Source organism: Kryptolebias marmoratus, linkage group LG10, assembly GCF_001649575.2.
Source record: "Kryptolebias marmoratus isolate JLee-2015 linkage group LG10, ASM164957v2, whole genome shotgun sequence".
Classification (NCBI taxonomy): domain Eukaryota; kingdom Metazoa; phylum Chordata; class Actinopteri; order Cyprinodontiformes; family Rivulidae; genus Kryptolebias; species Kryptolebias marmoratus.
In genome coordinates this window covers 12,261,055-12,275,240 of record NC_051439.1, presented here as the reverse complement: position 1 = coordinate 12,275,240, position 14,186 = coordinate 12,261,055, and the positions used below count along the sequence as shown (strand labels likewise).

Genomic DNA, 14,186 nt, shown 5'->3' with positions numbered 1-14,186 from the left:
CTAAATGGTGTAGATTGGATGGTAAATATTTAATGTAATACGTCTTGAGATGGTTTGATAAAATGTACATTTTTTCTCTGTTTGTCAGGCCCATGATGGTCATAACACAGAAGATTACCAGCATGGCATTTGAAATACATGACGGTAAGACAAGTGTGTTTTCAGTGGGTATGTGTGTGTGTGTGTGCGTGCATCTTTTCTGAAGGAAAAAAAAACAAAACAAAATGAAGTGCCAGATGTGACCGAACTGAAAATGCCAGTTCTATTCTCTGAGGAGTTTTTTTTTTTTTTTTTTTTTTAAAAAAGGTCACATTGTCTCTGAGCCAGTCGTCAGTTCAGTTTACAGATTAGTGGACCAGAAAGAGAGCATACACACAGTTATGTAACGGATTGATGATCAAGCGTGCCCTCTTTCCTTCCTCCTGCATCCTTTTGGAACCGTTTCACGCCTGGCTTTAAATCCAAAACAACTTCTTAATGTTAACTAGCAATTGCAATCTTTACTAGAAGGTGTATAAATCAGCGTTAAACGCGTATTAGGTCCGTCCTGTGATTCTGAAGTGCTGCGGATCCTCTGACCTTTAAGGCAGAGCAGCTAAAGTCCTGTTTGTCCTCCACGGGCTGGCCTGGATTTGAGACTCTCTCTGCGTTTTAGAGCCACCGTAGTTCACCGCTGCACCTCGAATGGTAACGAGGAGTCGGTGGTAGATGGAATATTGTTTAGTTACAAGACAGATTCCAAAGAAGCAGAGAAGGTGAAAGTGCTAAATCTTCTCTGGACGTTTCAGACTGAGCTGTCACGTTTTCAAACCTGATTACTGTGTTTTTTTAAACACATGCAGCATTTTTATTCAAAGGGGAAGCTGGTAAAATTCAGCTTCTTAGGAGACTATTTATAAAAGGAGTCTTTTTTTTTTTATGGCCAGACAAGATGAGTTCGGTGTCGGCTAAATTTAATTAAGCATAACCTTGTTTATCCAGCTTTTTGCTTATGTAGTTTAATGAGCTCCATAGCCACGGGTCTTCGTTACAAAAGAGGCCGAACGGTGGAACAAGCTGGAGTGGGAGTGACCTTCTTTGAGGTTATGCACACAGCCACCTGCTCACTCTCCTGTATCACCCTGCCTTCGCTCTCTTTGCACTCTTTTTTTTTTTTTTTTCCCTTGTTTACATTGCAGGACCATTCACACATCCCCACTGGCCCGCGAGCGTTTATGTTAAAAAAAATCCACTTATTTCTGACCCAGGATAAGTTTTCCTGCAACACCTGGTGATCTTAAGTCCAGAATTTAGATTTGATCTAAAACGCGTGGCGCTTGTGCTGTGTGTGGACATCATAATGAGTGTCTCTCTGTTCGTGTGTGTAGGTTTGAGCAAGCGAGGACCGCAGCTGACGCCCAATCAGAAATACCTAGCTATCAGGTATGTGACTCAGGTACGTTTTAATGCTTCAACTGAAGAGTTCTTTAGGTCAAGTTAAAATAGAAACTTGATAAGGTTTCAAATGAGCTTCTGGAGGCACTGCATGAGAAACATTGTTATTTATTTTCACAAAGTCCTGATTGCTTGCTGCTTTGGAGACCATCACATCCCCTCCTGCTCGGTTTCTATCTGGTTAGGCATTCTGTATCTAGGAAACCACACACTGACTGCTCTCGGATGAATCATATTGTGAGGATGCCTGTAATTCTTCAGCCATCGTGCTGCGCCACATTTAAAAAAAACTATATAGAGAGACTCTCAAATCCTCCTTGTTAGAAACAGAAAGGCTGTGGAGATGCTGCATAGATGTAAAAACACATATTTAGGCGGCGTTCTTGTTTTTGTGTTTAACAGGTAATGCAGATGGAGAATTCAACATACCCATTTTAAAAATTTATTTAGTACGAGGCCAAGATGCTTCAAAGTGCTTTGAACAAGCAAAATTATTTAAAAAAAGGTCAGAAAACATTTGTACATGCATGCAGATGTCACTATCTGCACCGGTCTGTGCATTTTGGCTGTTGAAAACAATTGCCAATTCATAGGTTAGCCTCTTGTCAATCAAAGATTAGCCCCGCCTCACAGCAAACCCTGCTCTGCAATGGATTTTAGGGGGCCGTCCACACAGAAACAGTGCTTTAGGGGCCCCAAAATGATATTTCTTGAAACACCACCCATGTGTTTTCACGTAGGCAGTCGAAATGCAATCTTTTGAAAACTATGATATTCTAGCCCCACGTCTGACTTAACCTACATCCCCAAGCACGTCAGATGACACAACAACAATGGTGGATTCCATGTTTGCATTTGTGCTGCAGATGCTACAAAGCCTAGCTTCTCAAGTACTGCAAAACCATCTTACATCAATGAGCAGAGAAGGCTGATAAACAGTAACATACACCACGTGTTTGACTCCCAATGAAGGCGAACTTGACGGGGAGCGATGAAAAACTGTGGGTTTTTAGGCATTAAATAACTAATCCCAACTAAAAGTATTGGAAAATGAATATTAAAAGTAGACCTTCAGGGTAAGAACCACGTACGAAGAGATTTCTAGGAACGTTGCTGTCTTTACAAGGATATTTTCAGAAACAACAAATGAAAAGATTGTTTTGGGAAAACTGTGTTTCCATGTGGACAAAGTCTTTTTCTGAACCGGTGTCACGTTTCACATCTGAGACTATAAATTTATGAGAAACGTCAGTATAAATTGCCTTTTTTCTAAACCACTGGTCTAAAAAAAATAAAGCAATGTTTGTCTTTCATGTGCTGTCAGAGATGTATTTACCCAAGTTCCATGAAGTTAAAAGAACTAAAACCACAGTGATCATCTGAACTACAGAGTACTTTTAAAGCCCTAAATATAAAGCTTTGTTTCAGAAGTATTCCCTGTGCTCGCTCAGAGATAGCTGCTGGGAAGGTGAGAGAATTATCAGTCGAAACAACCACAGCTCATGTTCAGACAGTTAGCCTCCAGTGGAAACTTTTCAAGTAAAAGCGCACAACCACAAATGGTCACTCGCTGTCCCCTGTGTTTTTCCAGATGATTTAATAGAATAAACCGCAGGGGTGTTTAAGGCAAAAGGCGACCTGTGTGTATTATGCTTTAGCAATGCAACAAAACCAATGAGTGAAACAGTTTATTTATATTTATTTATTTTTATGTTGATTGTTTCCTGACTATGTAACCCTCTCCCTGCCCACTTACCCTCAAGCCGTATGCCTAGCTTGCTGGAGTACCTGAGCTACAACTGTAACTTCATGGGCATCCTGGCAGGGCCCACGTGCTCCTACAACGACTACATCGCCTTCATCGAAGGGAGGGCCTATCAGCCGCGGCACCAGGAAAACGCCAACGGCAAGGAGAACGGAAAGCTCAGGCAGAGCGAGCCCTCGCCGAAGGTACGGTACGCCTCTGGAGATGGGTGCATTTGTCAGACAGATGTTTCAATAGAATAAGTAACACAGGACCGAGTTAACCTCAGTTAACCTTATTTGAATTTATCAGGGCGAAGCAGATACTGTAATGAGACCTAATCAAACGGCTGTGTTTCATCTGCGCTCTTTTTCTGTTTCTACCCAGAACGCCGTCATCTCCAAGCTGTGCACGTGTGCCATCTGCCTGGTCGTCTATCTGTCCCTGTACAAGCTGCTCCCAGTGGACTACTCCATAAACGATGGCTTTGTCAGCTCTGCGCCTTTTTATCTCCAGGTCATCTACCTTTACCTGGCAATGCTGGCTTTGAGGCCAAAGTACTACTTTGTCTGGACTCTTGGTGAGTTTGAGATGAGTTTCTGGAGTTCAGCATTTTTATTTGTTTGTTAAAGAAAATGGATAATAATCCTTCTACATGTAACTTGATATAAAGTGATTTAATAATGCAGTATCAGTCAGACTCATGACTGTATAAGTAGGAGAAGACATGTCTGCCCTGCAAGATGACATGTTTAATCTATTGCACATAAATCAAAATGACTCATAATGAGAAAATCTGGAGGACTTACTGCTTTTGTTTTTGTTTGCTTCTTTGAATGAAATGAAATTCACTTTTTTGTTTTTTACACCGGTTGCCTGCCGCAACCTGTGTTCAAACTTGCAGCCTCAGGATTACAAGACCAGCAATCTACTGCAACACCCCCCGCCCCCCCCATTATTAAAAATGTTGAGATGGAGCCAAAAAAATCCTATTATTTAACAGCATTTTCTTTATACAACACTGCCATCTAGTGGTAAATTGTAAACTGCAACCTGTGATCATACATCCGTGTTTTTCCTCTCTACTTCCAAACACACACATTCATATTGTGGAGCTGACGCCGTGTCAGTTCTTCTAACTGTGCTCAGAAATATTTTTCTCTTTCTCCTGCAGCTGATGCCATCAACAATGCTGCAGGATTTGGCTTCAACGGATACAACACAGACGGCTCCCCACAGTGGGACCTGATTTCCAATCTCAGAATTCTGGACATTGAGGTTTGTATTCATTTGTGACCTTCGCTCGATCATATCAAAAAGACCTTTTCCTGCAGAGGTTTAAACGCAAGTTGCTCTGCATCTGTTTTCAGCTTGCCACAAGTTTCAAGCTGTTTTTAGACAACTGGAATATTCAAACAGGCCACTGGTTGAAAAGGTAAAAAAAGTACAGCTTGTGTGTGAGAACAGGCTCTTATTAGGAGTTGTTTAACAATCAATGTACATTTATGATCTAATTAAAGATATGGAAGTTTATATTGTATGAGAATAAAGACCAAATATGTTTACTTACTTTGTTTTTACTTGTTTAACTGTGTTCCTCTCAGGGTGTGCTACGAACGCTGTCCCGTCAACCCCACAGCGGCCACCTTCCTGCTGTCCGCCATGTGGCACGGGGTGTACCCGGGCTACTACCTGACCTTCGTCACTGGCATCGGCATGACGATGGCGGCCCGTGCAGTGAGTGCACACACGGTTTCAGCAGAAAGTTTTACTGCAGAAAAAAGAGACTAAAAAACATGATTGTGTGCATTGCTCTGTTTTACATTAGGAAATATACTGGATACTTTCCCAAATGAATACTTTTTAAAAAAAATAAAAACTAATTAGTTTTCCACTACTTTGCTTGAGTCTAAGAGCTCTTTGAATTCATCACAACTGCTTACAAACTGAGAAACAAACAGAAAAAATCACTTAAGGAAGAGCCAGTGGACAATGAAGTAGTGCACCACTTAAACTTCAATTTTCGTATGGAGCCATTAGCGTTATTCTCTGCTAAGTCATACTTCTTCACTTCAGTTATATTAAAAACAAAAGCGTTTACATGAGGACTTTGGGTAGAGTGATATGAGAGGAAAAACGCTCTACAGCTCTGGATAATATAATTTGAAACTGTTTATTTAAGTGAAATGTCAAGACTGTAAATTTGCTGTGCAGGTTGGTTCCTACAGTCCCCCTCCCTGTTTTTTTTTGTTGTTGTTGCTCTTAACCTGAAAGTGACCCAGTTCCTACATAAAACTAATGGTGGCAGCCACTCAGAGATGCTCAAGCTTGTTTCCTGCTGGAGCTCGTAGATGGAAAAATGACCCAAGCAGAGAAGGAGGATAAACAGATAATGAGCAGAAGCAGGCAGCATTGGTTAAACTAGGTCAGCTAGCTTAATTTGTTTAGTTTACTGCAAAGTAAAGTGAATTGGGAGTATTTTAAAGTTGTTTTTTTGTGTGTGTTCTTTTCTTTCTAGGTAAGGCACAACATCAGACCGTACTTTTTAGCCTCCGACTCGTACAAATCCATCTACGACGTCATCACGTGGGCGTGCACACAGGTCGCCATTAGTTACACTGTGGTGCCGTTTGTCTTACTCGCTGTAGGACCCTCGCTCAAATTCTACAGGTACGTGGGTTTTTACTGGTTTAATGAAGCTTTGAGCTGATGACATGTCATTAGCTGATGCTTGTCTTCATGGCTGTTGTGTAAAATTATTGCAGCACAAAAAGGATGCAAATGAAATCACTGCTCCCAGTGTAAAGAATTAACACTTTTAATAGCTTGGGTCTCTGCTGTTAGGCTGTGACGGTTAACAAGACAGTTTAATGAGCGAAGGATGTGGAGGATCGACGAGCGGGAAATAAAATGAGCAGCCCTAACGCTGCCCAGGCATTGCCGTAAAATAAAGATCCAGACTTCAGCGAAAGGGCTGCCAAACCGCCGTAACTCATGAGCAAAAGACTTGTACAGATTACATTTTGACCTAAATATTCTCTCCTGTGCAAAAAGTTACGAGATCTTTAAAGTTGATTCATAAATCTTTTGGTAAGTTTAAATTCATTTCAGAAATTAGAGACATGTCATTCCTAAGAAATGCGTATCGCTGGCCACCTTTCATGTCAGAGCTTTAGACTAAGATCATCAAGTCTCTCAGAAATGACGTTAAAGTGGTCGACGTTTTGGTCAAACCTTGAAAATAACCCTACGTGCAGCCTCATTTGATAAGGTGAGATGTTGCGCTCAGAGTATGTATTGTGAATAACTCTCAGCTATGAATACATCAAATTGTAGCTCAGTATCTGTAAAATTGACTGAGGTATCTGCCTTTTGCCTTTCGGCAACAGGTGAGAAAATGTCAAAATTGAGGAAATAAATTCAGGTCATTAGTGTCATTTGAAATTTCTGGGCCTAATTTGGGCCTCAAATTCTCATCACTAGAACTGCTAAAAAAACTGAAGCAAAATCCTTCAATGTCCTTTGCATTTATTCTCAAATACTATTCATAATCAACTCCCACTTTTGTTGTATTTGCAGCTCCTGGTACTTTTCCTTACACCTCCTGTGTCTGTTCATCGTGCTGGTCCTGCCTGTCAAATCGAGGCGCCGGCAGCCCAAAGAGCAGCAGGACAACCCGCAGAAGGACAGCGCACAGGGCAACCAGACGGATCACAACAGCACAGACAGCAACTGCAACCAGAAAGACAAGACCACATGAGACCGGGGACGGTGGCACACGGTCCTGTCGACAACGTGGGACAATAACGCTGATGGATTGAGTGTGTCCAATCTGACAAAGAACCAAAAAAAAAACAGACAAAAATTAAAAAAAAAAACAGAAAACACAAGTCCTGTCAAAACGTCCAGTAGCAAGGATGACATGAATAAGAAACTAAGATGAAGCGGTGGCCTCGGTTTGAACCAAAAAGGAATAACGGTTATTTTACATAACCTTAGTGGCGAGAAAAAAAACGACTTTCCATGCTGCCTTAAACCCTCGATGTACACTTCAGGTGGAAAATCTGAGATGGCAGACTGTGTGGTGTTACTTTATCCGAGCCTGTATGTGGAGGGTTTTTGTCACTGTCTGGATCCAAGCCTCTGTTTGGTGGGAGGAGAAAATGTGTACGCATAAATGAAACATAATATTTATCATCAGCTGCCAATTTCAAACAGGCCTTAAGAACTTTAAATTCTTTCACTTCTGTCTCTTTAAAACCTTTGTTCATGAGGAGTTTTATTTAAATATATTTGACACTATTAGAAATGGAAAGAGGAAATCGTCTCCATCCATGGAAAGTTTAAAAGAGAAATAAATGTGTTTTTTTTGTTTTTTTAATATTTATATATTTTTCATATCTACAGATTCTTTTGGCGGGATATCTCTTCAGATAAAAAGGGGTTTGAAAGGGAGTTTATCTACCCCTCCTGTGATTCAAAGTAAATTTTTAAGGTTTTAAGAAAAGAGGAGCAATTTGTTTTAGTGTACAAATTCAACAATGTAAACCAGCTGTTGTGGTAAATTGACTTATTTTATTTTTTGTGCAATTAATGTTACGTTAGAGAGGCGTTTCAGGGTGCATTTACTACATGATGTAAGAAACACTGGTTCTTTTTATTGATTTGTTCATGCCTCGCTTTCTCTCTTTCTTTTTTGACCAATTCATGAGATCGCGTTGGTAAAAGTGATGCAGAAAAGGCAAACATAAAGGTTTCTCGCTGTCGTTAAAATCATAAAAAGATATACGTTTATGTATCTGCTTGAGCAGATATTACCTGGGGATTTTAAGTCCCCGTTACCATTAAAAAAAATGTGCTTTAATATTTTTATTCTTACAGAAAAACTAATTTAAAGCAGCAGAAGTGAGCTAATCTTAAGTGTGGACCTCTTTAGTACTTTCTAACATTTACATCTTCCTGCCATAACTCGTGTGCGCGTTTACCATTACTTGTGATCTGTACGTGTCGATTGTGGTTTTAAGAAATCCATATTTGTAGCCCGGGTCGTGTGTCAACGAGGACGGAGGGCACGTCGTGCTACAAACATGGCGACTATTGCGCTGCATGGCCACCCAAACCAGCAGATCAATGCAAACTGCTCCATATGTCCAAAGTGCCAAAACACAAATGGCTCTTTTTTTTTGTTTGTTTGTTTTTTTGTGTGTATGTAAGAGTGTGTGTGGGTGTGTTGTGTGTGTGAGCGGCTGTGTAACATAATGGGTATTTTTTTTTTTTTTTGTTGGAAGGAAATTTATGGAAAGAATATTTGTATAACAGTACATTAAAAATCTGATTTATGTGGAAAAATAAAGAGAAATTATTTTTAAACACTAATTATGTTTCATCGATAAATGTTTTTTTTTTTTTTTGGATACTAAAAAGTTTAAAGAAAATTTTAGTTTTTATCGCAGTAGATTTTAACTACTTACCAGACAACATACTTCACAGAAAAGATTTTTATTTTTAGCATTTTCATTGTCATATTTTGTTTTGTATAAATAATACTGGATTGTTTTATTAGGATCTCATCTACACAATACTGTGCAAAAGTTTTAAACCACTCCTAATGTCTACTCTTGGCGCTTAAGATCCCAAACTTTCTTGAATTCTTTTAAAGTTTTTATAATCCTTAATTCTTTGGGGTTTCTGAAGGTTTCCAAGTTTTTCTTCAGATTTTTGCTGCTTTTTTACTCAGTTTCAGTCCAGTTCTTGTACCTGACCATGTCAGTGCAGTGGCTGAAAAATGAATGGAGGACAAAATAAAAAGTGTCAGGACTAAAAAAAAAAAACTAAAAAAGCTATATAAACACTAAACACAATCTGAAAGTCATATCTTTAAGAAATCCAGCGAAGACCTAAGCAGGACCTGGGAGGTCCATCATTAAGTTTTCAACTACTATATCTTTGGTAATCACCTTGTCGGTGCTAAAATACTATTTTATGTCTGCCCCCCAAAACAGATTTCGCAATAAAGCACTGGCTGTGCAATTTTATACCAATATATAATAATAGTACTAATTGATATAGGCTAATAATACCAAAGTATGATTAGAATTTGAACCTATACAGCACTAATGAAACAGGTTTTTTTACACCCATCCAAAGCCAGGATGTATTATGGTAATTTTGCTGTCCGTCCCTCTGTGGACTTTCTTGTCTGTGCTCTAAACTGATAACCTAATGACATAGAAATATCAAACTGTGCAGCTGGACATCATGGGTCAAGGATGATCCCTACTGATTTCAAAGCCACGGGGTCAAGGTCACAGGTGACCTCTTTGTTCAAACCTTGTCTACGCTTCAGCTTCATGAGTAACTCAGTTATGTCTTGCCTATCATCCGGTGTATTATGTACCGTTGGCGGTGCTCTTTTTATTTATCATTTTAATAATTCTTTAACTGTGTGCAGGACATCCAGCAGGAAATGGCTTGGGCACCTGCTGCACCCACGCTTCCCACGGCCTTGCTTAAGCTTGGAATAAAAATAAAGAAATGAAGACTTTTGCACAGTGCTGTGCTCTAAGTAGAGTCCTAATGGTGGGGGAAACAACATCGGAGTTAACATTACAGGATTGTGAAACGTGAAAGAAAGATTTTTAATCCTGCATTAATCCTGTCAGATGTGTTTTTATTAAATTGGGGGCGGGGTTTGCCCCCCCCCCNCCGTTGCCACATGTTCAGCCGCTGTAACCAGAGGAAGAGGGGGCGGAGCTTCGGTGACACTTCTGAGGCAGCCTGGGAGCAGGTTACAGTTACACTCCGTCCAGTACATTATGACTTAAGGAGAAGACAACAAAGACGCTTTAGGCTGGATTTTCCCCCTCCGGAGCCATTTGACAGACGAGTGTAGACCTCCCCTGTGTGGGTAAGGCGACTTCCGGTGTGTTACTGTACTTCTTTGTTCCCCTTTTTCAAGCGAGAGAAGTGGACGAACCTGTTGGAGAGCTAGCCACTTTATGCTAACCCTTAGTTAGCCGTTTGGGACTTTGGCTGCTTGTTTTCTTTTTTGTGTTTATGTTTTTATAACAAAACTAGAATAATTCTCTGTGTTTGTGTCATTCTGTACAGAATTCAAAGCATATATTTTTTTTCATTCATGCATGTTTACTTTTTTTTTTTTTTTTTGGACAGCCACAAGATAAAGAAATCAAAATTGAATTATGTAAGGTTGCAAACTCTGTTTAATGCCACCATGATAACACAATGATTGATGTCCTGGGCTTTTTCAGGCTTTTACTTTGTTCTGCCTGCTTCTTAAAAGCAGAAATTTGACTAATTTTGCAGAATAATTATGTAAAAGTTGCAGAATTTGCCTCGTCTGTTTATGCACTTTCTTTACAGTACACCTACATAGACCTCATTTGTCTACAAAATTTATGCAACCATTTCTCATTCCATTAATACTTGTATGTTATATTTAAAACTGAAGTCTCAATGCACTTAATACCTATTATGCGGCTTATTTTTATTAATCACTTTATTGCTGCTCCTATTTCTCATTTTACTTGTGCATATTTGCAACTAAAGCTCATTTGCAATTTCATTATTAAAGCTAAAATGACTTATAAAAGGTTCTAGCTCTATAAGCCAGAGTCAAATTTGATTTGCTCGTAGACAGAGTTTAAAGTGCTGTTTCTTTGAAAGGTTTTGGCTTCCCAGAGAGTCCAGTTAACCTGTCTTTTGGAGTTCACGCTGCCCTGGCATGTACCAACGAAGGAACTAAATCCTCAGCAGTTTCATACCCACATGACTTGCCATAAAGAGCTGACTAGTTAAATTTAGAGGTCCTATCCAGTGTTGCCTGCCTTCTGCAAATACCTTCTTTTAAAACATGTTCGGATCACACTTCAGCCGACTGGTTTATCTTTTTTTATGTTGATTTCTAGTGCTTTGTGTTAGCGCAATAGATAAACACTGGATTGAATTGAACCTGGAATAGATTTTTTGCAGTTTTGTGTGCTATTTTGGGCTCGTCTCGATATCATCAGGAAAAACAAACAAAGCTAAGCTGCACATACACACGTTTTGGTAAAGGAGTCAGGTAAATGTCAGAAATAATGTGAAAATCGTTCATAGTGTTTGCTAAAACACAAGTTAATGTCTTAATCTCCTGTCTTTTGTTACTAAGAGTCCTCAGACACAACATACAGATTCATATCCTCTTACTTTTAGTGCTTTAAACAGGTTATTTACAATATTTTGTCTGAAAAACAGACTTATTTATTAGCAAAGCAGGTATTATTGACTAACTGCTTTTTTACTTTCTTTTAATTCATGTTAGTCTGGCTTTATTGAAACATTAAACACACTTCTAGCAGTGTTTAACCACATATTATATTTCATATATTATAGTTCATTAAAAAAGTAAACCAAATTTGTGACATTTTAATTGCCCATCTTGTTCCTTAATGTGTATCGGTTGAGGCCGAGCCTGAATGGGAATCGGGTGGAGCCGTGTCTATTGTGTGGAGAAGATATGGGCGTGGGCCAGACCCCCCCTACCTCATTTAATATTCAGCTCTTACTATAAAGGGTGGGGGGGGATGCTGAGCGTCAGCCGGCAGGGCTTGTTGATAGTCTGCACGATTGAGCAGGGAATCGGTGGCGGTGTTGAGCTGGAGAATCAAAAGCAACTTCACTCCGCAGCAAGAAACAGGTTTGTTTCTTTAAAAAAATATATTTTTTCTGATTTTACGATCAAATTAAACATATTTGAATATATTTCCCTTTGTTTAGTTATTAGTTTTATGAGCTTTTTAGGGGGTTTTACTGATAGTTTGGGTTATAAGAATGTGTTTAAAAGGATGTTTGGCTGCTGCCCAGCAGAGGAGAGTGTTCCGTGTTTACTGATTGGTTCTTATGTGGTGTAAACATCCACCTATTGTCCTGGGAGACGGCGAGTTGAAGAGGGTGTGTCAACAGGCTCCTATTGCTGTCACAGTAAACAAAGGATTTCTTTTTTTTCCACTTACGTGCGGATATGCTTGATTTGGAAGAAGAGTTGACATCTGATGCATGACTAGAGAAGAAGGGTCAGAAGAGATCACGTCCTTTAGATAAGAATTGATTGTCTTCTCTAAATTTGACTAAACTATTGGACCTTTGAACTGACAGCCAAGCAGGCATGTGACGTTTAGGCATCGACTTGAGCCTGAGCAGCTTGTTCTAAGGATTATGAAGAAATATCGAGCAGCGTCTTAGGTAGTTACATTATGAAACCTATTGCCAAGGCAACGTGCAAGCAGTGAGTGCAGCTCATTAATTCTCTGGCAGGAAGTCGCTCTGACCACGATGGAGAAGCCCAACTTTATGAATCATTAATGGGGCTTTTATCAATCGTCTGAATCCCTAATAGGATCAAAGCAAGCATATTTAGGTTACGCTCTGTTATCTGGCCTAAACGTCCGAGGAGCTCATTGATAAAGGGGAAAATTGCTGCAGTTGTAAGGAAGAAAAAGTAATCTTGATCTAGTAATTGGAGTAAAAAGAATTAAAAATGTCCCAGTTAACAATAGATGTTTATCAGTTTCTTGTGTTTTTCGGTCTTCTGTATGATGCAGCCTCATTTTACTTGGAATCCCCGTAAAGAGCTGTGTGCATTGATTTGTCAGAGCCAGATGGTTGTTTATTTCTGCCCTGCTCCTACCCACCCCACAACTTTTGCACTTTTGCAATTACCTCTGCTCTTTTCTTGCGTAATTGTCCAATTTCCGGCAGCGGAGGAAGGTAGAGTGGGAAGCGCCTCGGTGCAACTCGAGCAAACGGTCCGGCCCAACCTTTTAAATCAAAATATTGTTTGACTTCATTGTTGTTTAATGACCTGGTTCCCTTTTCTTGAAAAGAGCTTTGTGATCGTTGTGCCTTCGTTATAAAGAGCAGACAAAGTTCATTTCATGTTTTAAGCACGAAGCAGAATGATGGAACAAAACAGAGAAGAACTAAGAGTGCCTGTTAGACGTTGTGTAACGAGCACGCAGTGCAACAACTACTTTAACAGCCTATTAGAAAGAAATACACACAAATTTATGATAAGAGTTGTGTTAGTTTTGTTTATTTTGTGGGCACTGTGCTTCTGTGACATTACATGAGTGAAGGCGAACACAGATGCTGCAAGAAAGAAATGACACAGTGACAAAGGATTACAATTAGTGCATCTTTAGTTTACCTTTTACTATTAGCTCTGCAAATTTCAGTTTTGAGCTGAGAAAGCTGCTTGGATGAGAAGCACAACATCTTCAGCTAGTAAAAGAAGTCAAGTTGCTTTGATTTTTAAACTCCCGGGAATTAAACATGCCTTGGGTGACTAAAAAAAAAAAAATTACGCAAACCCAAAATAACTATTAGTCTCAGGAAACATCTAGGGTCCTGTCTGCTTTGGATGGGCCAGTTTTTGCCTCTGAGTTTGATTTGGACAGTGTTGATTTAGTCCACAAAAACACTTCAAATGTACACCACACCGCTCTCAGAATTAAGTGAGAAATCAACTGAAAATTTGGTCAGCAGACAGCCATGGATACCACCACCTCCCTGAAGATGACAACTCTGGCTGTGCAGAGTCTGTTCAGCTACGTGGAGGAGGAGAACCTGGCTGCTGTCAAGGCACATTTGGACAAGTTCAGAGATGTGGACTGCAGGAGCGATGTAAGTCATCCAGCGTTACACCAAGCCCCCTGTTGGCTCAGGGCGGTCAGGGAGGATTACGCAGTAATGAAAGGCTTTTTGAGATTGTGCAACAAGTGTTCTGTGGGAAAAAGGATTTTCGCTCCAGAGTTACAGTACTTAAAAAAAGTATGACCTCTTTGGCTGGAGCTTTTATATATAATTATCTTTTTTATTCAGGATAAGTTTGTATTAGGTCTTTTTTTTTATTGATCACTTCCAAAACATTTTACATTTTCTTTAATTTTTCAAGCACAAAGTATAATGTAGCACAGTCCCAGACCTCAGTCCCTCAGTCTGGCTACAT

At 39.7% G+C, this 14,186-nt stretch overlaps 2 protein-coding genes across 11 annotated transcripts in view; both read left to right on the top strand.

Annotated features, from left to right (window-relative positions):
* Positions 1 to 8,554, top strand: part of mboat2a (membrane bound O-acyltransferase domain containing 2a) — a 35,144-nt gene extending 26,590 nt beyond the window's left edge. The window contains exons 5-13 of the mRNA XM_017414495.3: positions 89 to 144; positions 1,368 to 1,422; positions 3,198 to 3,384; positions 3,566 to 3,758; positions 4,353 to 4,456; positions 4,549 to 4,613; positions 4,783 to 4,915; positions 5,697 to 5,848; positions 6,758 to 8,554. Coding sequence (XP_017269984.1) covers positions 89 to 144; positions 1,368 to 1,422; positions 3,198 to 3,384; positions 3,566 to 3,758; positions 4,353 to 4,456; positions 4,549 to 4,613; positions 4,783 to 4,915; positions 5,697 to 5,848; positions 6,758 to 6,938 — 1,126 coding nt within the window. The 3' untranslated portion in view covers positions 6,939 to 8,554. The remainder of the gene's footprint in view (positions 1 to 88; positions 145 to 1,367; positions 1,423 to 3,197; positions 3,385 to 3,565; positions 3,759 to 4,352; positions 4,457 to 4,548; positions 4,614 to 4,782; positions 4,916 to 5,696; positions 5,849 to 6,757) is intronic.
* Positions 8,555 to 9,927: 1,373 nt separating this feature from the next.
* kidins220a (kinase D-interacting substrate 220a) overlaps positions 9,928 to 14,186 on the top strand; it is a 39,097-nt gene continuing 34,838 nt past the window's right edge. For 4 of the 10 annotated variants that reach the window (XM_037977944.1, XM_017414476.3, XM_037977943.1 and 1 more), the window contains exon 1: positions 13,730 to 13,861. In XM_037977944.1, the coding sequence (XP_037833872.1) occupies positions 13,730 to 13,861 (132 nt within the window). Of the gene's footprint in view, positions 10,101 to 10,372; positions 11,877 to 13,720; positions 13,862 to 14,186 lie in introns of those variants that run through there. The other 6 variants (XM_017414429.3, XM_025005660.2, XM_025005665.2 and 3 more) reach the window with 6 other exon arrangements.